Raw genomic sequence first — 22,686 nt, forward strand, 5'->3', positions numbered from 1 at the left:
ATCTCTGCTTGAGAAGCACATTCAGAGCATTCTCTTTTTATTCAATAACCATAATACATAAAAATTCAGGGCAGTACGCTGTTTTGCTCTGAAAGAATGCTTTGTTACCTTTTTGCTGTAGAGAAACGAATGGGAGAAGAATGCCAAGAAAACCCTGTCAAGCTATCCACAGACAAGAAATCTAGAAGAAAAGAATAGGCTCTTCACAACTGCAAGAAAAAGATAATGTGTATTACGATGCTTGAGAAGTCAAGTTGTTTAGATCTGGAAGATTTACATAAAAGAACAGGCAGAAGCTGCTGACAGATAAAAGTCAACACTGCTCCTTCATCTTTTGGGAATTATGGGAAACATTTGTAAGTACACAGAAAGTTAAAAATAATGAGTGTATAGCAGTCATCCAGAAAAAAAAATGCAAACAATGGCAACAGCTCTCCAGCACTAAGACTTTTATTCAGAAAACTAATGTGTTTCAAATCAAATCAAACATGTTTCCGCCTCTTAAAAAAAAAAAAAAAAAAAAAATAGCTTAGAGCTGTAGCTGTAGCAACAGAATACAGCAATGCAGAAGGGCAGTCTTACAGGAAAGTAAAACTGGGTTAATCCTTACAGCCATTAAACCATGGGGTGATCTGACACAGATACAGAAACAACATTATTAGGAAAATCCTGGACTGAATCTAGAGAGGTAATTCCACCATCCTCTTTATCTTCAGATGAAGAAGAAAAGTCTAAGATTATACATAATCAGATTTTTTTGACCCATATCGTAGTCCTGTTGATTTCTCTGCATAGTAATATCAGTGTTATTTTCTTTTTCCAATATATTTCTCACTACTAAGATCCTAAACAAAATGGATGTCATGCAATATCAAGTACATGTACTCAGTGCATGAACCTAAAGATCCCTCTTTTATAAATCATTGTCTGTTCACACACCACTGCTGAAGTGTCTTTGATTCAGCTGGTGATGAATGAAATTCCATGAACCTTTACAAAGCTGTCAGGGTCCCAGCTGGTTAACTAACTCTAACTGTCAAAAGACCTTCATTTGTGTACTGACCAGCACACTGCGTTATGAAATTCATATAGTGTATAACCTGTTTATAGGAAGTGTATAAGAAAATTGAAAATGTCAACAAAGATGGTGCTCATGAAAAATTGGCTGTGTTTTTACATAACCATCAGCAAGCCAAAGACTAGCTGAAGTCAGGGTGGGGTATGGAACAGGATTTCAGTCTGCAGTGGGAGCATTCATTTGCAGAGACCATTTGCAGAGACCATTTGCAGAGACCAAAAGCAAGAGACAAAACATTTTCTAAGAAAACCCAAATCCAAGAAATCCTTTTGCAGCCTTATGGTGCTAGAGTGTCTTGTGGTCTAAAATAAAGAAAAATGTCTCTCTCTTGAAAACCAGTGGTGTATTTTAAAGGAGTGAGTAAAATAGGATGAAATAACTGAAAGAAATATTTTTAAGCTATTTTGGAAGATCTAAGTTACAGAAGGGGAAAACGAAAAAACCATAAATCTGGTTAAGAACTGACAACATGTTCCCTATGATCTTTACCTCAGGTGAATCAAATAAAAGCAGCTCTTTCATAGAATAAATGAGGGAGGCAGAAGCTCTTTTTAGGTCCTCTACAAGGACCCAAGAGACGAGCAAGAAGCATCCTGATCCATTGCTTCCATTCCTTACTTCTGCTACTCAGCAGCTGCCCTACACTGACCTACTTCAGCACGGCAGAATGTGCTGTAGACACTCTCCAACTTCCTTGTAAAAAATTCATGGGTAGCAGATCAATGCTACCTCTGAATTTAGAGGACTACTAAGTGTGTACATGAGAATGACAAGAAAAAAATAATGTCTTGAATATTTAAGTGCTGCTAGTGTACAGGTCTTCTAGAGGTGACACACATAAAACACCTAAATCAGTTTTTCCACCATCCTGCTCCTGCTAAGAAAGTTAGCTGGTCTTCTAACACATCCATATCTGAAAATATAGTGGCTCGCTCTATGTATCTATCTAAATTTCCACATAGGTATAGAGCTTAAAGCAACAATCACTCACTTGACTTGGAATGTTGCTTATAGGATGCAATAAGGGAGTAAAAATACATTCCTGACTTGCTCCAGATGTGATCAAACATGTGAAAAGGCCTTCTAGCTATGACTGACTAAGAAATGGGTGGGGGATTGAGAGGCTGAAAGGCTGCTGGCTGACAGAAGTAAGCCTTCCTCCACACTGGCCAGCAAGGACTGAGAATTGACTATTCTGTCAAAATGCCAGGTATATTCTGGTTGTTTTCCTGCTGTCCTACTGGGTGTGGGGTGGTGCAGGGGTTGGGGGGAAGAAAGCAAGAGAGAGAGAGAGAGAGAGAGAGAGAGAGAGAGAGAGAGAAGGAGAGAGAGGAAAGGAAGTCTTATATTTATGGTCATTTTGTTATTGGGCTCCAGAGGAATCCTTTGGTCATCTTGCCAGAAGGAAGAACCAGTTACCTTTATTTGGCCTTAGCAGAAGGGAATATCTTTTCCCCATTTCATTTGCCTTTTCAAATGTCTGTATGTATTTATTTATTCATCTATTTTTTTAAATGTCATCCATGCCAGAAGGAAAAAAAGTATCTCACTTGACTCCCAGATGGAAAAGCATTCCAAAAGAACCAGTTCCCTGCTGAGAACAGGAGAAAGAGTAATACAATAATTTTAAACTGACCTGATTTTTCTAAAACACAGATGACTCCTTGTTTTTAAGCATAGTTCCCATGAACTGCCTGCATGAAGCTGGAAAAACTTGTCTCCTAAATAGCTCAGATGTGGCAACTTCAGAGAACTTTACTGAGGATTTTACAAGATAAAGCTCCTCAAAAATGGCAGATGCAGCAGACAGCTGGTCTAACTCACCTAAGCTCTTCTATGCTACCACCAGGCACCTCTTTACTGCAAAACCTGCTGCCTCTCAAAGAATTCTAGTCTTTCATGGTAAATGTGCCACTAGTAGCCTCTAAAATAATTTAGACACATCAGTATGAGCAATCATTTAAACTGTGGCCTTATTTAAAGGGAAATTCCATTTTATTTTTGTGTTTTGGTGGTCTGGGTTGTTTCAAATAGCATAGTTCTTGATCTCTCAGGGGAGCCAGCCCTTCTGCTTCTCTTTTTCTTGTTTCAGTACATCAGTCTGCTTTTCACCTGTCAGCTTCCCACATTTCAAACCCTGCTCTCAAACCGAGAAGTATTAAGAGACAGAGCAAGGTGGCTGGTTATTCTATAATGGTATTCACCCAGGAGTGAACAACGCAAAGGACCAAGTGAAAATGCTAATCTATGTTGCCTGAGGTTGAGAAGGAAGGCATCAATGCAGTGCAAGGCCACAGGTATAGACTTCTCTAGATACACACTCAACTTCTTTGTCTTCTTCTTTTCCAAAACGTTGCAGGATAGTTTTGTTCTAAACTTGTATATATAAAGACTGTGTTAGGAGTTCCGGCCCCCCAACCCCCTCCCACACCCCGCCCCCTGAATTGCTACAAATTATTTATCACAAAATTAACTACAGAAATTTAACATATACTGGGAGGCAACACTGTAGTTTTAGGTCATGCTAATTAAGACAAGAACAAAGTTTCAGAGCCTATTATAGTGGCCACTTCTATCACAGCCTGACAGTGCTCTGTGAACATCCAAAGCAAGCTGCACTTTAAAAAAAAAAAAATTGAGTCAGAAAATAAGCATAGATTAAAGATTTCTGACAAGTTGCAAATAGGTAACCAAATAATACTTAGCATGATAAAAAACACAGCATTTTCCAGAACATTAACTTGATACTGAAATAAGAGAATTTCAGGCTTTTACTTCTGCATGGCTATCAACTTGAGCCCAACAGAACAAATTAGAACCACATTCAAGTCTATTTTTTCCTGCTGGCTTTATAAGCTTCCCCATGTTTTCTGCACATTACACATTCCCTCTCTTTTGCTCTCAGCATTTGGACTCTCTCCTTCAGGCATTCTGTAATCCTGCCAGCCAAAGAGCTTTGCTTTTAGTAAGTAGATCTGCCAACTTAAACACCGGTCTCCTAAGGCAATCAAATAATGAAACACACATGCATGTACTTGCGCATAATCTGTCAAATACCTCTCTAGCCCACTACAAATGATTTTTGCAATCTGGGGTTTTCATAGGAGCATACATTCATACATAGTTTTCAAAGATCAAATGCCACGGTTCTCCAGAGTTCTGTGTCTTGTTTGTACACCCAAGCCCAATGACCATGCAGTTTCCATATTAGCATCTAAAGATATGAAAAATTAAAAACTTAAAAACACAATGGTTGTGCAGAAGACTTCGTACTGAGTAAGTATATCCTTCAACTTTTCCAATTTGGCAGAGAGGTATCCTGCAAGACAGCACAGATTCCTCCATGGCAGAACACTCTTTCCACGTTTCTAGTATGTCTGGAAAGTTAATGAATAATCATTCCAGGTGTCAAGAGTATTTTTCATACCTCCCCCATTACTCATCTGTCATCCACACTTGATGTCTTGACTTCCACTTTCTAAACTAGTGTTTCCTGAAAGAGGAATCTAATGTATGATGCTAGCAACAGAGTAACCCAGGAAAAACTTTGAACTTTTTCATACTAGGATGAAATTGCACTGCCACATCTTTGATTAAGCAAGGTGGCAGTTTACTACATGGCAAGATAAAGATGGGAGTAAAAGCATCTTTCAAGCAAGCAAGTTAGTGATTAGTATTTGAAAAACAAAAATCAAGTTTCAAGGACAGTAATTTACTATGTAATGCAAACATTTGCAAAAATTCCTATATTGTGAATTATGACTATGATACAACAAGAACCCCATCAAAACTAATAGAGATGCACCATAAAAACGTAAGTAAGAGGTGCTTAAAACAAGTCACTGAAACGTTCTATTGTGAGACATGCTTCACATGTACAACAAAGTACTGAGAATTTGAAACTCTGCATTTGCAAAATCATGAAATAAGTAAGCTAACACTAAATTGTTACCATTTTTGTTGAATCTGTGCACTCACTTTTGATTTTGATGCTTATATTTGCATTCCAGCTGGTGCAGGAAGAAGCATGCCAGGAAGATTTGTTCTGCAAGGAATTAGTTTGACATCCAGTACACAGTAACTGAAGCCAGCCAACGAATGAGAAGATGGTGCTCACTCCTTGGGACAATAAAGACTTATGGAGTCTAACCTAATGCATTGCTGGTTCCTGGTTTTAGTTTTCACAATGAAATGTAACTGTTAAGGCTCTTATATGTTGGGAGTTTTTAAGAGTTACTCCCAGGTTCCCCTTTTTGAAGAGAAATCTACATGGCCCTCCTATGACAAAGAAATTAACCTTAAACTATCTTAAAGCAATAGGCTTGTCTGTTTGTTCTTTTAATTTCTGTTTTGTTTACCTCATTCCTTATAGGAACCATAATAGCACCTTTGCTTACAACAGTGTCCTAAAGATGACTTAGTACTTGTAATTATTAAGTTCCGTGAAACACTAATTAGTCATGTCATTGGAAAGAGCTGAAGTATCAATGAATAAACCTGTTTCCAGAGAGAAGGCTGAAGGCTGTGAAGAACAGGTGGCTTAAAACCACAAACTGATCAACCTGAATGAAGCACTTTTAATTCAGTGAAGACCTCAAAAAAAAAACCAAAGCAAGAATAAATCAGGAAAAGGGTGGGACAATTATATAATTAAAAAATTGTATCTGATGGCATACACTGAAAGAAGTACTTGTATCTATAAACACAAGTTTTAGATGCAGTTTTGAAACCTTGATGTTCTTCTACTGTAGTGCCCAGTTCATTGTCTATACGCACATACACCAAGGTGATAATATTCTGCATTTATTCTAAATATAATAATTTGTTACAGTAACAGAATACATAAATAAAGCTGTCACCATATCACTTCCTCAATTATAAGAAACCCCTATTATAACTGTCACATCAGTTACCCAAACGGGCAGCTCTAAGGAAAACATCAGCCCTGCCAAAGTATCTATCAGCCTAGAGCAAATTTTTAACTTTTATCAGTAAAGAGTTCTGAATATACTGAAAGAAAATAACTTGTTAAAAATAGTTTTTATACTGTCATCACCAAATACAATCAAATATATGTAGCTTCCCAAAAGAAAACATTTTACTACTAAATTAAAGATTTTTGCCATGTAATGGACATTAAAGGGATAAAAAGTTAAGTAATCTACACTAAATATATACTAAAGGAAGCATTTTGGACTAATTAGTAACAGGCTTTAAATTCATCTAGAAGTTATGAGCTCAAAACAGGAATAAGAGGGTGAAATTACATGCCCTGCATTAGCCCAGGACCTCAGAAGAGATGCTCACAACAGAGTTTCCCTTACTTGTATTCAAAATCTCTGAAAGGACAGTCAGACTCTGTTCTTTACATGAGCATTTATGGCATAGTATTTCATGCACAGTCATATTCTATGATTCTGTTATACTGGAATCTCTGCCAAAAAGAGCTAAGATTTGCACTCCAAACCCTAAAGACATTGGGAATTTTGCCTAACAGAACTATGCTAAATCTTGACTATAGATCTGATCCTGTTCCTTCTGAAGTTGAGATGCGTTTTGCCACCAATTTAAGGGAAAGTAGAATACTAACCTACGGTTTCTTGTATGAACAAGTCCTTGAAGGAAAGCAAAAAAACCCCTCAATCATGTATAATATTTTTCAAGAGCATCAGTACTTTAAAATAATTTTCATTTTGCATCCAAAAGGATTTTGAATAAAGGATTTTAATACTCTATTTAGAAGAGAGCAACTCACACTAACAAGCATGGGAATGTTCTATCCAAACTACTAGACAATTTACCACCGTATTTATTTGATTGACTGGCTATTTAGTTCAAACAGACACTGAGAACTAAAAAAAAAAAAAAAAACAAACCCCAAAAAACCCCCAAACCCAAACAACAAAAAACCCCAAGCAAACAAAAAAAACCCCACCCACCAACCAAACAACCATTCTCATCTAATTGGCATGTTCTTACTGTGTCATAAGAAAACCCTATATATTTGTCTTAGAGGAAACATCTGGAGAAGAAGCATAACAGTTGGTAACTGTCTTCCCCTTTTGTGCTAAAGTGTTCACGCAACTCGAAGTCCTGCATCCTAAATCACCCTGGAAGGCACCAGCAGTCCACTAGCTTTCTCAGTGAAGGTTTTAATATCAAAAATAGATGAGACTTTCAACTTGCTAAGATGCAAGATTTTATGCTAGTTGCTCTGTAGTATACGTTGTTCAACCAGTGGTTTAATATTGTCCCCAGAAACAATCCTGACAATAACTGGATTGTGAAAATCTCTCATTTTATGTAGGGGGCTGCAGTTTACACAGGCTACCAGAAAATTTTTAGAGTTGTAAGAACTAGGTTTGATCCAAGAGGAATTCAGAAAAACATGAAAGTTGCAGGGAATGCAAGCTAATCTTTCAACCAACAGTAATGAATTATAAATAGAGCAAAGAAAATTCAAACATTCATCACTCCGTACCCTTAAGAAGACTTACTCAATGAACAGAGATCCTATTTTCTGTTAATTTAGAAGAAGTTTTTGCTACTTGCTGTTTAGAATGTGTTCCTTAAAATTCTATCAGTTGGCCAGGCCAGATTATAAGGATGACTAGAAAAAATTTTATGCCTAGAACTGGCTTGCACTGAAGCAAAAGGCCTCCCTAAAGCTTTTTCTTTTTAAGAAAATTGCTTATTTAGGCTACTGATTAGCTACACTATTCTGGCTTCAGAACAATTGAATAGATTTGGACTGGCCAGAATATATTCTAAATTGTACTTAAACAGCTGTACAGATTTTACTCCTAAGTACCTAAAATAAGCCTTCACAGAAGACCCATGTACCCATGGTGTCCTGACACCTCACAGCTCTTTGCAGACCACATCAGGGCAGATGTCCCTCATGCATGTGCCAAGCAACTAGGAGCAAAGCAGAAAATTATGGAGGGGTTTGCCACAGTCTCTGTCACTCCTCACCTGTGCCAAGCAGCTGTGTCTTGGCAAGGAAACAATTAAAGGATAAGGTCAAAACCACAACCAACAGTCTCCATCCAAGCACAGCATATGAAAAATTGCAATTAAATTTTCATGGAGAAAAATAGCACTAGAGCACTAGAGAACTGGAATGTCTGCTCACAGTGTTGAACACCATATGCAAATAGGAAAAAGACTGAAGATTTTCCCCCCAACTGCTTATTTCTGGAATGTTCCTGGATAGAGAGATAATGAAACCAGATACAGCTGTGTAGCCTTATCTAGCATGATGCATAATTAGCGGTTTCTTTCATTAATTCCCTAATTTAAGTGCTTTCATCTACCTCCAGCAAAAAAGAAGAAGAGGACTTGGAAATAAAAAAGTAACCTCACAAACTAAGAGGCTCCTCTTTGGGAGAGACGGCTGGAGAAGCCATAACATGCTTTGAGACACTGATTTGCAGTGCACCATTCAAAAGTTCCTTTGCCAAGAATAGTCCTCCATGCTTATCTGCTATCTACCAATGTTATCCAAGCAGGATGAAGAGATCTTGGAAGAAATAGGTGAGAGCACTTAACTTTTCTCTCCTAACCCCCCAAAATAAATTCCACTACTATATCTGTAAACAAGACATACAAAGCTGGTGCAGCCATGCCTCCTGCTAGGTTGTTGCGGTAACTCTATCCCAGCAAAACCAGCTCAGGGTTGCATTCCATCTCAGACTACAGATCTCAGGTTGCACTACTCTTCCTTCCTTCCCAGGTGGTAAGCAGGAGGCTATGGAACCAGAGTGTTCAAACATGCTGCATCCAACAAATGCAACCCCACGGAGGAGAAAGGGCAAGGTAGAGACCACTTGAATTACACCAACCTAGTGTGCTTGAATGGAATAGTTTGGCTTTTTGCCACTACCTTTACAACTTTAGGTGTGCATGTGTTTTATGAGGAAGCATCAAAATGTTCAAGGAAAGCAGTGTTAACTTTGTTTTTCTAAAACATAGACACTAAAAATAATAAAATAAAATAAAATTTAAAAAAAAAAAAAAAAGAAGAAGAAGGCAAAAACCCCACAGAGAAAAATCAGCATCATCTATTTTACTGAAAAGATACAATAGTTGCTCAAGATGTTCTGGAACCTGAATGGACTCAAAGTAACTGCCATTCCTGAAAGAGGTTTCCCTCTGCAGAAGCACCCTCCCATCTCAGATGCCACCAAGTGCCAGCACAGATGGAAACTGGCATGTTTAGACCTACCAAAGGCAGATCTCACTTCTTGCCCTCAACATCCACAATCTCCAGTGAAGAAATCCCCTCAGATACTGGGAAATGTTCTAACATAGCAAATGATGAGGAGCATACATGAACAGACCTAGTGGATTGTATGAGAAAATTGTCTGACAGATAACTGAACTGTTAAAAACGTTTTTCATCATCCATGTCATAGTTTACATAGTAGTTCTGAAGTATAATACAGTCTCAAAAGATATTTTTAAAGTGTAGAAACCACATACAATCACGTCTTTCCCTGGATCAGGGCAGTAGTGTGTTCTTGAAAATCTGCTCTGAGGATCTTGTTACCTGAAAAGCCATCAGCTTAAATATAATTTTTAATGCTGTCTTACGTGTAAACTATTTTATGAAGTGGGTAAACATGTGAGAATAAAGAACAAGATTTGGGTGCTGTTCTTGTGGACTGTGGCATACAGTATTTATGAAAAAAAAAAAAAAAAAAAAAGGAGTCATGCTAATACAAAAGATTACACCTGCTGATCTTTATGAAAAGATTTCAGACAACGTCTAAGGATGCAGGCATTTATACAACACACCGGAAAAAAAGAAAACAAACAAAACCCAAAACCCCAACAAAAAATCTACACAAGTGCCTTCTCTTAATGAAACCATCACAATACAGAATTGCATTTTAGACATATATTTTGCTGAAAGCAAGAACAAAAGTTAGTAACTACTAACCAGAATTACTATTTTTTTTTTTTTTTTAAAGCCAGAAATTCTCTCTAAATTCTCCCAAGTACTTAGATTCTCACCAAAATAGTCTCAGGACTTAATACCCTTCCCCAGTTAAAATAAGCATGTCTTTAATATCGTGTAATTCCCTTTGTCATTCTTAGCTATGAAAATAAAGAAGTTCTTTGTATTCTAGCCTTCAGATTGATTTCATGGATGTTCATCATGGAGAGCAGCATAGGAGTAAGACGCAGATGTGAAACAGTGCACAGACAGCTGCAGTTACAGACCTCTGTTCTTCACACAAAAAAATCTGGACACATATATGGCATCACACAACTATTTAAGTGGGCACAGTTATTTGCTCAGGGCGCTGAATGATCCATTCTTGGCAAACACTTAGTACCATGTATTGCTGAAACTCACAAACTGATGTTATCATATGCAAGCCCAAGTAAGAACTATTTGCTAACCAGTGAAGGTTCTTTTCAGATGTTCCTGGATCACAGCTACAGGACCAGACCAAGGTAATTCCAGTGAGAGGTGTAGGCTAATTCACTTCTGCCATGCTCTACATCTGCCCCAGCTTTCATGTCAGCACAAGGTATTGGCAGACTAAATCAGCATAACAGAAGGCTAAAGAAAGGTAAGCAAAGTCACTCAACATTGTGCCACTGTTGCAATCATAGAAGGGCATATTAAAATCAGTATGATACAAAAGAGACAAATATTTGTTACAGCATCAAAATAGGGGTGTCTTATTCTTTCAGATTCTTAAAGCAAAATTATGTGTAGTGTAAAAGAAGGCATTATTTTTATTATATTAATTAGATTGACACAGTCTGGGAAAAGACATTCATTTCAGTCACACAAGCCCTTTCAGTCTAAGGTCACCTTTGAGAACTAAAAGGGAGTTCTGTGTGCCCCAAGTGATATATTTTTCACGTTAATATATATTGTTCAATGAAAGTATTATTTTTAAAAGCTCTCTATTTTTTGTCCTGTGAGGATAGAAACGCAACGGGAGATGCTGGGTTTAAAGGTCCTTCCTCCCTCCGGTACCAGCAGGTGGGGCCACGCATCAGCTATGAACTTACCCAGACCCTCTATCCACATGCAGTTTGTACTCCTACTTGCAAAGCTTATCCCTGTGCTTCCTGTGGTGCTTACAAAGGCTTTTTGAGCTATTATCAACCCTGATATTATCACTGTGAAAAAAACCCGCTCTATCTCACTTCAGTGTAGCTTGCAAAAATCTTTGCAATCATCAGTGATAAAGCAGGTGGCAAGGACTCTGTTTCCAGATGCATGTACTTACCTGGCAGCTAGAAATTTGCCTAGAAATGTGATCACAAGCAGCCGGCAACATTTTATGGCAGGAACTTGCCCCATTTCTCAGTGCAAGTCAAACTCAACTGACAAGAAAATTTATGACTGCAACGCAGTTCTGACAACTGCGGCAGGGCAAAGGCTTATACTCAAACTGGTTCTAAAAGGAAAGAATTCAAAGGCTCTGGCTTGAATGGTAAATATATTTACCATTTGTATTTGTCATGAGATAGTGACTCATCACTTCATCCCATAATTTCCTTTTTCCATTTGCCTAAATCAGGCAAGATGACTCTTTTCTTCCCAATGGAGGCTCCAGGTTTGCTGCACTCACCCTTATGTCCTTCAATATACAAATGTAAATAATTTTCACAAATGGATTGCTACACTGGCTTTAAAGCAAAATTAAAGAAACAAATCCTACAACGCATTTAGTTAAACCATGCACAAATAGTTTTATGCCCTCTGTCAGTTTGGGCCCCTGTCAGATATTGCATAACCTGGTTGGTAAAAGAAAGAGTTTCCAAATGTTCCGTGTCATTGTCTTTGTGTAACTTGCTGATCTGTATCTGTTCTGGAAGAAGAGTGAAAAAATGTTTGGGCTTCTGCTTTAAAAAAAAAACAAAAAAAAAATCCGTTTTATAGCTTTACCACAAGAAGGAAGAGCTTCAGATTATTTTTAGGCTCAAAATCAGCTGAAATAGTACAAAGTGTCAACATAAACAACCCTTTTAAGTTACACAGGAAGTTGCAGGAAGCTCCAAAACATCAAAACAGACAAATTATTCAAATAAAGTTCTGGTCTGCCCTTCTGCAATCTGATCTTCATTTCAAAGTGAGAATTTAGCACTCCAACTTAAATCTGAAAGTATTTCAGTCCATCAATCAAAGCTTTATGCACCAAAGTCTGCCTGAGATCAGCCTTCACAAAGCAGGAAGGGAAACGATACCGGTACGAATCAACTCTAAATGCATGCCGTTGTATCAGATGAGCTGAATCAACGTTTGCGAAATGTATCTGGACTTTGTACAGCTTATGCACTTTTCATTTGCAAAGAGTTGAGGAAAACTGGGATCAGCAAGAGGAACCACCCTAATGGAATTTCAATTACAAATAAAATAAAATAAATATTCCGAGAAAACCCCCCAATCATGTAAAATCTTTACTGCTTCATGTAAACTTCAGATGTCTAATGAGGGGAATAAAAATGACCCTACGCTCTCTCTCCACTGTTGCAAGTACCTCAAGCATCCTAGCAGCAACCAGGAACCTTTGTCTTGTGGGAAAAAAATTGTGGGAGGTTGGGCCACTTGGAACCTCACAACAGTGAAAGGAATTACATCTGCTTTGCCATACCTCTGACATGGATCAGACCTGAGACTGGAAGGTGCTAGACTTCTTCCGGCTTTTGTTTCTCTTTTATTTTCATATCCTTTCAGATGCAATTAAAAAAGAAAAATCCCTACAAAATCAGATTAAATCTAGGTTTTTATTGACAAAGATAAGGGGAAGACAGGTCTAATGTAACAGGTCTAAAATTTCAGCCAAGGAATGACAATTCTTGTTGTAACCAATGGTTCTAGAAACTTAAGTCATGAATAAAACAAAAATATGGGTAAAGATTTAACTGTTTTAATGGAATTTAAGACCACCAGCAAGGGGAATTTGGTTTTCAGATTGGCTTTTAACATTTAGGAAGCTCCCGGTTTCTACGTAAGAATGACTGTATGAGACAAGGGCCTGATGAGCAGCTCTGCCCCTGTCACCAGCCTCATTGACTGCAAAGTGTGTTCAGATGTCTATGATTATTCGTGTATGAGTAATACACCATTGTGAGTACTGGCAGCATTGTGCTTAAATACTGCAAATTAGATCTAATACAGAAGTACCTGGGCATTGATGAGCAAGTGATCAGGCTTAATAAAGCCAAGGTGAAAAAAACCCCCAACATTCAGAGTGAATAATTACGTATTAAAGAGTACTGAAAATATTAAAAAGTGTTTTCTTCAACAACAAAAAAAATAAATCCAGGTATAAGGCAAAATTAAAGGAAATATTTTAAGTATGCATATATATTCTTTGAAACCTCAAGTTTCTGATACTTTTATTCAACATATATGCAACAAGGATACATACAAAACTGACTCTCTACAGAATTAAAGAAGTATACTGATTTCTTAAACATACCTCATTTATTTGTAGTTACAGCTCCCCATTAATTTGTCATTTTAATCTACAGTATGTTCAATTCATCAATTGAATGATCAAGTAGTGAAAATGTAAACTTGACTGCTTTTGGTCAGTCAAGTTTCACACCACACATAAATTTATTTGAAATGCACTCTAAGGGTGTAGAGAGAAATATCATCCTGGGAAGAATCTTTTGGCCTACTGCCCATTATATTGGCTGCTGGACAATGTTAACTGTAGTATTCCCTGCCCCAAATAACATACACAAAAATAGTGAAGCCACCTGGAAGTCAAACATATACTGCTACATTGCTCTTTATCTTAACTATATTTCTGCCCTCACCTCTGGTTTTACCCTAATTTTTGTAGCATTCTGCTAACTTTAAAATTTCACCTTCATTCTGATTTTTATAATACTCTTTCAGTACACCATTTCCAAATTTGTTTCCAAGATTCAATGCATTCTCTGCCTTAGATGTCTTCCAGGAGAGAAAAGATCTGTAAAGAGACTACTTATAATTACCTTTTCTAAATTCTTATAGCAAAGCATACTTGATTTTAACAGTAATTAAGCCTGATGTTCAAATTTCTGTTCAAGAGGGTCTAATCCCTGGTCTTAGGACATTATGGAAGTGTCTAGCCTCTTAAATGAATCTTTAAATCTTTAATTCAAAACCAAAGGAATTTTTTTTTTTTTTTTTTTTTTTTTTTTTTTTTTAATCTGAAGAAAACAAGTTTGGACTGCAAACTGATTCTTAAACATTTTAGAGCACAGCAGGATTATGTGCGTAGAGTTTGAGATGAAGATTTCTAGTTACATCAGAACACTTTCCTGTTTCCAGTTCCCACAGTCCCACAGCATTAAAAACAAACACATTGCACGTAAATAATACTGTGTCTAAAGGCAATAAAGCTCACATAGGAAATTACATATAAGCAGAGCCCCCCAAATCTGCAGCAGAATTTCCCAAAGTAACTCCCAGCAGCGGAAGCTCCTATAAATGTGTGTTGCAAACACAGTCCTGGGGCAAGCTTGGAAACAGCAAGATTAACACCAGGACTTCCCAGTGCAGCGCTGTGGCCAGCTCACAGCATGGAGCTGTGAACAAGAAGCACGGAGCAAACATGAGTACAGAAACCAAAGAAGTTACAAAGCGCTACTTTTTAAACCAGTAAGCATCAAAGCCGGGATGCTGGTTACTTCACCACAGCATGCGCACATAAAGAATGGGCTTTTCTTTCCATTCTCTGCTGCTCAAAATGATCTGTCAGCATTGAGGTGTCTATCCAAAAAGCCGTGTTTATTCTGCACTTACATAGAATGGTGACAACTATCTCCACAGGTGGGTTAAGAAAAGAGTCAGTGTCACCTGAGCAGCACACATTAATGTCCAATACAAGGAATGATCAAAGATGCAATAGTTTTTCTTTTCAAAGTAAATACTCCATTTTCAGAACTATGCTAATGAAAGAGAAAACATGAGGCTCTAATGACTAGCAGTTAAGAGTTCAAGGACTTCAAAGATAGGGACACTATAACTTAAAATGCCACTACATCCTCATTTGCCCTCAACTTCATCCTAACAATGATTGACATCTAGGCACTGCAGACTTACAAGCAACACTTGCTACAGTGCTTCAGAACACTGCTATATAAAACAGCGCAGATTCACTCTTCATTAAGTCCCCACCAACCTAGAAATGCTTCTGCTAGGTTAATTTGGTAGCCACATACATTTTTGTAATTTTCTGCCCTTATCTTTGCTGGGTATCAGCACAGCTGAATATAAACTCGTAATATGCACAGAGGGATTAAAATTGATAAACTGATATCACAAATTTGCAAGTGATGCTGCAAACATTTCTGTGTAGGCAGTGTGATACTATTCATTACTATGGTGTCACTGTGAAAATCATGATCACAGACTACAACTCTTATTACCTATAGTTAGAAACCCAGAGAATTTATGAAGTATTAGAAGTTGAAGAAATATAAGCCACTCTAGTCTTCTCCAATAGGCCGTAAAGTCTATTCTAAAATGTACTTGGCTTATCTTTAAAACCCACCTCTTGTACTGATTTTTAAAATCCAGCTATCTGAATGTCAGTAGGTAAATGAGACAAAATCACTTGGAGGAAGGTTTGTAGGGTGTTTTTTTTTGTTTTGTTTTGTTTTTACCCCAAAGCTTTTCCAAGTATAAAAGAGACTTGTTTCTTCTCTTAACAGAAGAGTTCTGACAAAATTCTGAGTTCTTCCTAACACACTGTTGCAATTACAGGTTAAAAAGCAACTCAGCAAGATATTTCCTCTGTTTAACCTTTTTTTGTATAAGGCTATCTTTTTCTCCTGCATGCCATACCCCCCAAAATTATGAAACTGAATTTCTCTCTATTATCATTTCATTGTTCATTATTAAATACTCATTCTTACCTTTAATGCCACAGGTAACCCCCATGACCAGAATATATCTTTTGCTGCTAGCAAGAGATTTGTGGTAAGAACATACTTTTATTTAGAATGCATCATATGGGACTCACCAAGATCTTTCTTGATAGCGAGTTTCATGAACCACAAAAAGAAACACTTTCATCAGTTTCTTAGAAACCTAAAATAAATCTTCACCAGCTTTTTCTCTTTTTTCCACTCAAGTGTTTACAGTGGAGAATTATAAACATACTTTCCAACCTGTGAGATGTACCTCACAGTAAGTCACTGGTCCCTGTGCCTGAGACAAGCCACATGAAACTACAAAGTGTGTGAGCTAAATATTACAATGTAAAAACAATTATTGACTGAAATGAGCTGTACACAAAAAAAGCTGACCACAGGTGCTATATACACGAATGTACACTCAGACAAGACTGTGAAACAAAAACACCTGAAACCATGTACCTTCTGAATACTGACCTTGTTGCTCACTCTCTGATTCAGCTTTTGCAGGACTTGGTGCCACTGGAAGAGGTCGAGGAGGACGAGGCTTTGGAGTGGGGGGAGATATTTTTTTTCTCCCAATGTATTCTACATAAGTTCCTGGGAAATCCCCCCTCTCTCCTGTGGTTTCATTAAAGCCATTCAACCAACCAATTTCCTCAGGCTTCGCTTCTTCCCCTTCACTGAATCCAAGTGCTAGTAAGGTACCTTTATTCACAGTTAATATATCTCCTAAGTGCAAGTCAATGTCCTCTTCTCGCTCTTTTTTGTAGTCATATAAAGCTCTGTATTGATATCCCTCAGCACTCATCTTGGCAAGTGATTTAACATTCAAAAGTGTTACTAAACACTGTTAAAATGCAACTGTCCAGTTACAGTTTTACGTACAGAGAAATTCAAGATGACTCAAATGGGATGATGAAAATGTCTCTTAAGTAATAAAATCCAACAGAGAATGAAAAAATACCAGTCTGCCTTTTCACTACTGATATTTTTACCAATGTTTTTATTCTTAGTGACTGTCTGTTGCAGAAGTTAAGTGTTCCAATTCCTCTGTGTCTAGCAGTATTCTTCCAATTAGTTCTTTTCCTGGACTTGCCGGCACTTCTGTGTCTCCACACACAAGTTCAGCCAACTCCTTAGCCAGTCACGCTTTCTTCAGATGTATTTGCCACAGACTGCCCACACACCTTAAATATTCTGCCACCAAACTCTGCACACATGCTTTTCCTGAAAAGAGAAGAGAAATCTGATTAAATCATTTCACATTCTCTTGATAATTGTGAACTTTGTACTCTACTTATGACTTAAGCTTCCTGCAACCCTGGCAAAGAATCCTATGTAACAATAAAATCAAGCAAGACCACAAAAAAACCCCCCTCTCCTGCTAATGTTTGCATTTTTATAAAGGATATATGTCAAATGCATACCCCTGCAGCATGAGGCGTGCTTCCTTCTCTGTGTCTTATGGCTACTGAAAAAGGTCTCCAGGTGAGAGGGCTAAGCCCTGGAGCTATCCCTCTAGTGCAGTATCTAACCTGGCATCGAGATTTTATATATTATCTCCCTGAAGCCAGACAGCCACACCCCTTCTCCACAAAAGCTCTGTCAAGACAGAGGAGGAGCTTACTGTAATTAGCATTGACCACTGGGGTATTCGGTCTCCTCCTGTTTATGACAAGGGTGAAGATGGGCAAGAATCCCCATCCTAAAGCCTGTATTTCAAAAACCTTTTGGAGGAACGTGTCTTCTCATAATCTGTAGAACAACCAAAGACTCAAAAGAGCTTTTACTTGATGACTACCATATTTCCCCTTTTTCTTTTTTAAAGAGGGGCTTTACCACTCCCCCAGCTTCCAGATGTATTTTAATGTGTTTATGGTATAATACTAGAAAAACAATCAGCAACTGAAACAGGCACACCCAGACCACCTAAGCAGCCCAAGCAAGAGTAAAGTATCAGGGTGTATGCTTAAATTACATTTGAGGCAAGAGAACACAGGCCTGAACTTTTGGCTCAAGGTTGCCCAACCATAAAGTAAAAGAAAAAATATGACTAAACCCCAAATCTATTTAGAGAACAGTTGCTTGAAGACATATAGAACAGCGAAAGTTTTCTAAAAATTATTTCAACTGTTACTCAATTTCATCTACTTAAAAAGACAAGCGAAATCATAATTTGAAATGCTATACTGGAAATCAGAAAGTACTAACTATGCAAAGCTGCACTGAAAGTCCTAAACTACATCTGAATTAAAGACCTGAGAGAGCTGTGTAATACCAGCAGGTAAAATATTGATCGCATACTATGTACTCAATGTAAAGAAAGGTCTTTTTATTGTGAAACACTCCCTTTTTACACAGTAAAGAGACACCAGTAGACAGGGCTGGAACAGGGAACATCTGACAACTCTTTTCCACACCATATTTTCTAATGTCTCAGTCATCAAGTCCTTTGAAACATGACTAACTGACAAGCTAAAAAGTGTTTATAAGAATGCATATGGGCTTTCTGTGCCAGTGAATGAACCTGATCCCTAATTTGTATGTGGCTCTTCTTCAGTCCATCAGGTTCTTGCAGCATGTTGCACAACATCTCTCGTGACAGAACACAGAAGAAAATCTTGTTAAGTTCTTGAAGAACTTCCTTATCATCCCTTGCAAACAGTTTTTGTTGTATGAAAGAATTGTCTGAGCCTGAATTAGACTTCCTATTTCAAAAAGCTTGCAAGTAAGTATTTATTTTAATAACTTGCAAATCTATCCATGTGAATTAGGCATGCAGCTTCTGCTGAAAATCAGAAATTTCTGCAGCCACTTTTGAAAAACCAAACTATGCTGCCTACCTCATGCTACCAAATATCACAGACTTGGCAAATAACATGAATAGTTTCACTGATATTTAATTTTGCCTCTTCTACCAGAGAAAAGTCTATCAAGAAAAACCGGAGGAAAAGTACAAGTGTCAGTGTATCAACTAAATAGCAGAGAAACCTTTACAAAAACATGTATTTCTTCTGTTTCACGTAGCAAGAGGAAAAAAAAAAAAATGCATTTACAGAGTTTTAATCCAAGTGTTATGATTAATACAAATGTTTCCAATCAAAACCAACTATGCACACAGCAAAGTCTACTAGAAAATTACTACTTTGTCTACTCTAAATACTCTGAAATATTTATTTTCTTTTTAAGGAAGGTTCAACAAGTGCTCTGTTACAACTACTTATTTAACTCCTACTGCCTATGGGCATTTTGGCAGCCAGCGAAGTATTCTAAACACTGTAGAATCCAACTGACTTGATCTACTACTCTGATCTTTGATTATCCAATGCATCGTAGAAACTTTATGGCCATATATTTAGAAAGAGTTCTTCTGTCTCTTAGGCATCTCTTGGAAACACAGAACTGGAAATGTTGTAGTAACAGAAGAGCTTCTTACAACAATTTAAAGCATATTTTAAAAACTCAAAACATTAGAAAAACTCAACGGAAGTTATGGTAGCAAAGTTTCCTTTGATCCAGTTTCCCTGGGGCTCAGAGCTGCAGTACCTGTTCATATTCACTTATCAGCACCACCCTCAGTACAGAGTCCCCGACATCTGACCCCTGGTCTATGGTTCATGTACTTGGAGACACACTCCTGTGAGTCAGCCATTCTGAACTCCTTGGATTTATGACTTTTTCTATTGTTACTATGTGTCAGGTTCACGGATGAACAAAGACTCGGAGTTCAAGAACCTTGCAGACAGACCTAACACAGGGACAAACAGCAGTTTTCCTCACTGGCTTACACACCACAGTGTATCCAAAACACTCTCTTAGAGTGCTTTGCTACGATCCTGTATTAAAAAAAAAAAAAAAAAAAAAAAATCTTACTCCAGCTGAAATTACACAGCCTCAGGCATTTTGACTCAAACTGACTTAAGCTGACTGGTTCTAAAATACAGAGCTTGGACACTATCTTAGGTAGATTAAAACAAACAAACCAAACATTTCAGGGAAGAAACAGTCTTATATTTGAGATGATGTATTTCTAGATTTCCATCTGGCTGATCAAATGGAAAAGGAGGAAGAAGTATTGCTGTTCATTTGTTTTTTATTTACTGCCTAAGAGCTTGATGCCATTAAAAGATTCTTGAGTTCAGGCAAAATTCCAGTCTCTCAGCAGAATGGTTTATGCTGGGCATTTCAGTAGTGATAAAATTTAAAATTCAACAGAAAAACTCAACACAGACCTATAAATTTAGGTGAAAAAGGAAGGGGACATGAAATCTTCCCCTTCACCTTCCCCTTCTTCCTATGTTAAGAATGACATCTGGCTCTCCCACTTCACTGGTACCCAACTGTTTCCTCCCACACAAGCTATCATGCCTTTGGTGCCGGAGGATAAAAACTTCTACACTGCTGCATATGCAAGCACAGTGATACCAGAGGGGTGGGCTGGTTACTGGTACAGCATCCCTAATACAAGATGCAAAGACTTTCTTCACCTTTATATTAACAAATTTAATAACCGTATCTCCTTGCAATGCAATCTCTCTAATACTAATTCCAAAAATTCGTAGAGGAATAGTGCCTAACACAAGCTTCCCTTGCACTCCAGGATAAGCTTGGTAGATAGAAGAGCTGACTAACACACTCAGGGAGACGTTGAAATAATGAGAACTGAAGGGTAAGCAGGGAAATTCGCTTGGAGACCGACTCTTCTCCCCACTAGGTGTCTACACACCTGTGACTCAAACTGCAGCTTTCTCTGAAGTACGCTCTCTCCAAGCGGAGACGACCAAGTATCACATCAGAACACTATTTTCTGCAAGAAAGTGAGGTCGGTGATGTATCACCAAGTGATACCTTTATACCGCTTCCAGTCTGAAATAATTATTTTGAATCTTTGGAAGTCTTTGCACGAGTTCAAATACATACACATTGAGTAAGTAGTCTGAGCACTGTACATGACATCTCATTCCGAAACATCTCAAAGACCTCATAAAGGCTGCAAACTATGGACGAAGGCAGGTAAGCATCAAGACCACTTCGGCAGAATAATTACATTAATAACGACAATCGAAAAACTTAGGAAAGCAGTACAGTTTGAACTTCCTCCCGCTGAAGGAGCCGGCAGGTTAACCACTCCGGAGCCCTGCACCGACATGAAGTCCCCGCCGCAGAGCAGCCGCTCTCCGGGGGCCGGTGCTCGGGGTGCTGCGGCTCCTCCAGCGCCGGGGCAGGGCTGCACCGAGCCGGCGCTCCCCGGCGCCGCGGGGACGATGGCGGAGCCCTGGGCACGGAGGACGCCGCGCCGACCGCTCCCGCCCCAGCGCTCCCTACGGACACCGCTTCCGCCGCCCTGGGGGCTCTATCCCGACGCGGGCACCACCCCGGCTCCCCACGCCGCCCGGGGCCGGGGCTCCCGGGCAGCCTGGCGGTGCCCGCAGCGCGCCGCTCGCCTTGCCCGTCCAGGAAGCGCCGGGCCGGGCCGCCCCCGGCGGCGAGGGGAGAGGCTGCACCGTCCTCGGGGCTCGGCCGCGGCGGACGGCCCACCCCGGCCTGCCGCGCCGGAGGGCTCGGCGGCGCCACAGCCCGCCCGGCACGGGGGAAAAAGTTGCGCGGGGCGGCGCTGCTGCTCGGACTGTCACCCCGCAGGGGCGGCCGGTGCCCGGGTTCCGGGCGGCCGCACGGCCCCGCACCGCCCCCTCCCGCCCCGCTCCCCTGCCCCAGCAGCCGCCCGAGGGGCAGCACCAGCTGCAGCGGATGCAGCGAGACTCGTTTTACCTCAGCAGCGGCGGCAGCGGTAGCAGCAGCTGCAGCAGGAGCGGTGCGACCGTCACCACTTCCCTCCCACCTCCGAGCAGGAGCAGCAGCAGCAGCCGCCGCCGCGACGCCTCGCTCTCTGTCGTGCGCCCGTCCCGCCGCGCTCCCGGACCCGCTGCCCGGACCGCGCTCGCCGCCTCAGAGCCTCGGCGGTGCCGTGCCCGCCGCCGGCTCTGCCCCCGCCCCGCCCCCGGCGCCTCCGCCAACCCGCTCCGGCACCGCCCCGCCGCGCCCGCTGACTGACGGCGGCACCGCCCGCCCCCCGCTCCGCCGCGGGCTCGGCTCAGCCCGGTCCGGGGCCCGGGCGCCGCAGGGTTGCTCGCAGCTTCCCAACGGGCTGTCCGCAGCTCTCCGACGTGGCCGGGGGCCTCCGCGTCGCCGTCCTCGGGCGCGGCGCCCAGCGGTGCCTGCGAGCCTCGGGCGCCGCCTCAGCGCGGAGAGGCCAGTCCAGGCCGGGAGGCGGCAGCGAGAGGAGCACGTGCTTCTGCCTAGTTCCTCGTTGGGGATTTTCCTCCTCTCTTTCCCTTCCCGCCCCCCCCGTATTACAGTGTCACAATGGTGAAGTGTGAGCTTGGTGAAGTCCAGGACAAAGCCAGCCACCGTGAGCCGTGGGTGCGGGGCTGTGTGTGGATCAGGGTCGTGCAGTACAGCCGGCTGTCCTCCCTCGGTGGACTGCCTGGGGCTCCCGCTGCGGGTCTGCTCGCCCCGGGCCGCCTGGCAGCGGCGGGCAGTGGCCACAGCTCCTCACACCGGGCCCTGCCAGCCCAGTGCCGCACACCCGGAGCCGCGGGCCTCACGCCCCTCGGCCTCACGCCCCTCCGCCTCAGCCCGGGCGGAGGTGGCAGCTCTCTGCCGCACCAGAGACCGCCAGCTGACACCACTGATTACCCGTGCCCGAGTTGGAAAGG

At 40.6% G+C, this 22,686-nt stretch overlaps 1 protein-coding gene across 1 annotated transcript in view; it reads right to left on the bottom strand.

The window, feature by feature from the left end:
* Positions 1 to 21,892, bottom strand: part of PIK3R1 (phosphoinositide-3-kinase regulatory subunit 1) — a 60,083-nt gene extending 38,191 nt beyond the window's left edge. Inside the window, exons 1-2 of the mRNA XM_040089762.2 lie at positions 21,740 to 21,892; positions 16,445 to 17,197 (exon numbers count right to left, since the gene is read on the bottom strand). Coding sequence (XP_039945696.1) covers positions 16,445 to 16,778 — 334 coding nt within the window. The 5' untranslated portion in view covers positions 16,779 to 17,197; positions 21,740 to 21,892. The remainder of the gene's footprint in view (positions 1 to 16,444; positions 17,198 to 21,739) is intronic.
* Positions 21,893 to 22,686: the final 794 nt, after the last annotated feature.

The sequence above is a fragment of the Hirundo rustica genome, chromosome Z, assembly GCF_015227805.2.
Source record: "Hirundo rustica isolate bHirRus1 chromosome Z, bHirRus1.pri.v3, whole genome shotgun sequence".
Lineage (NCBI taxonomy): Eukaryota > Metazoa > Chordata > Aves > Passeriformes > Hirundinidae > Hirundo > Hirundo rustica.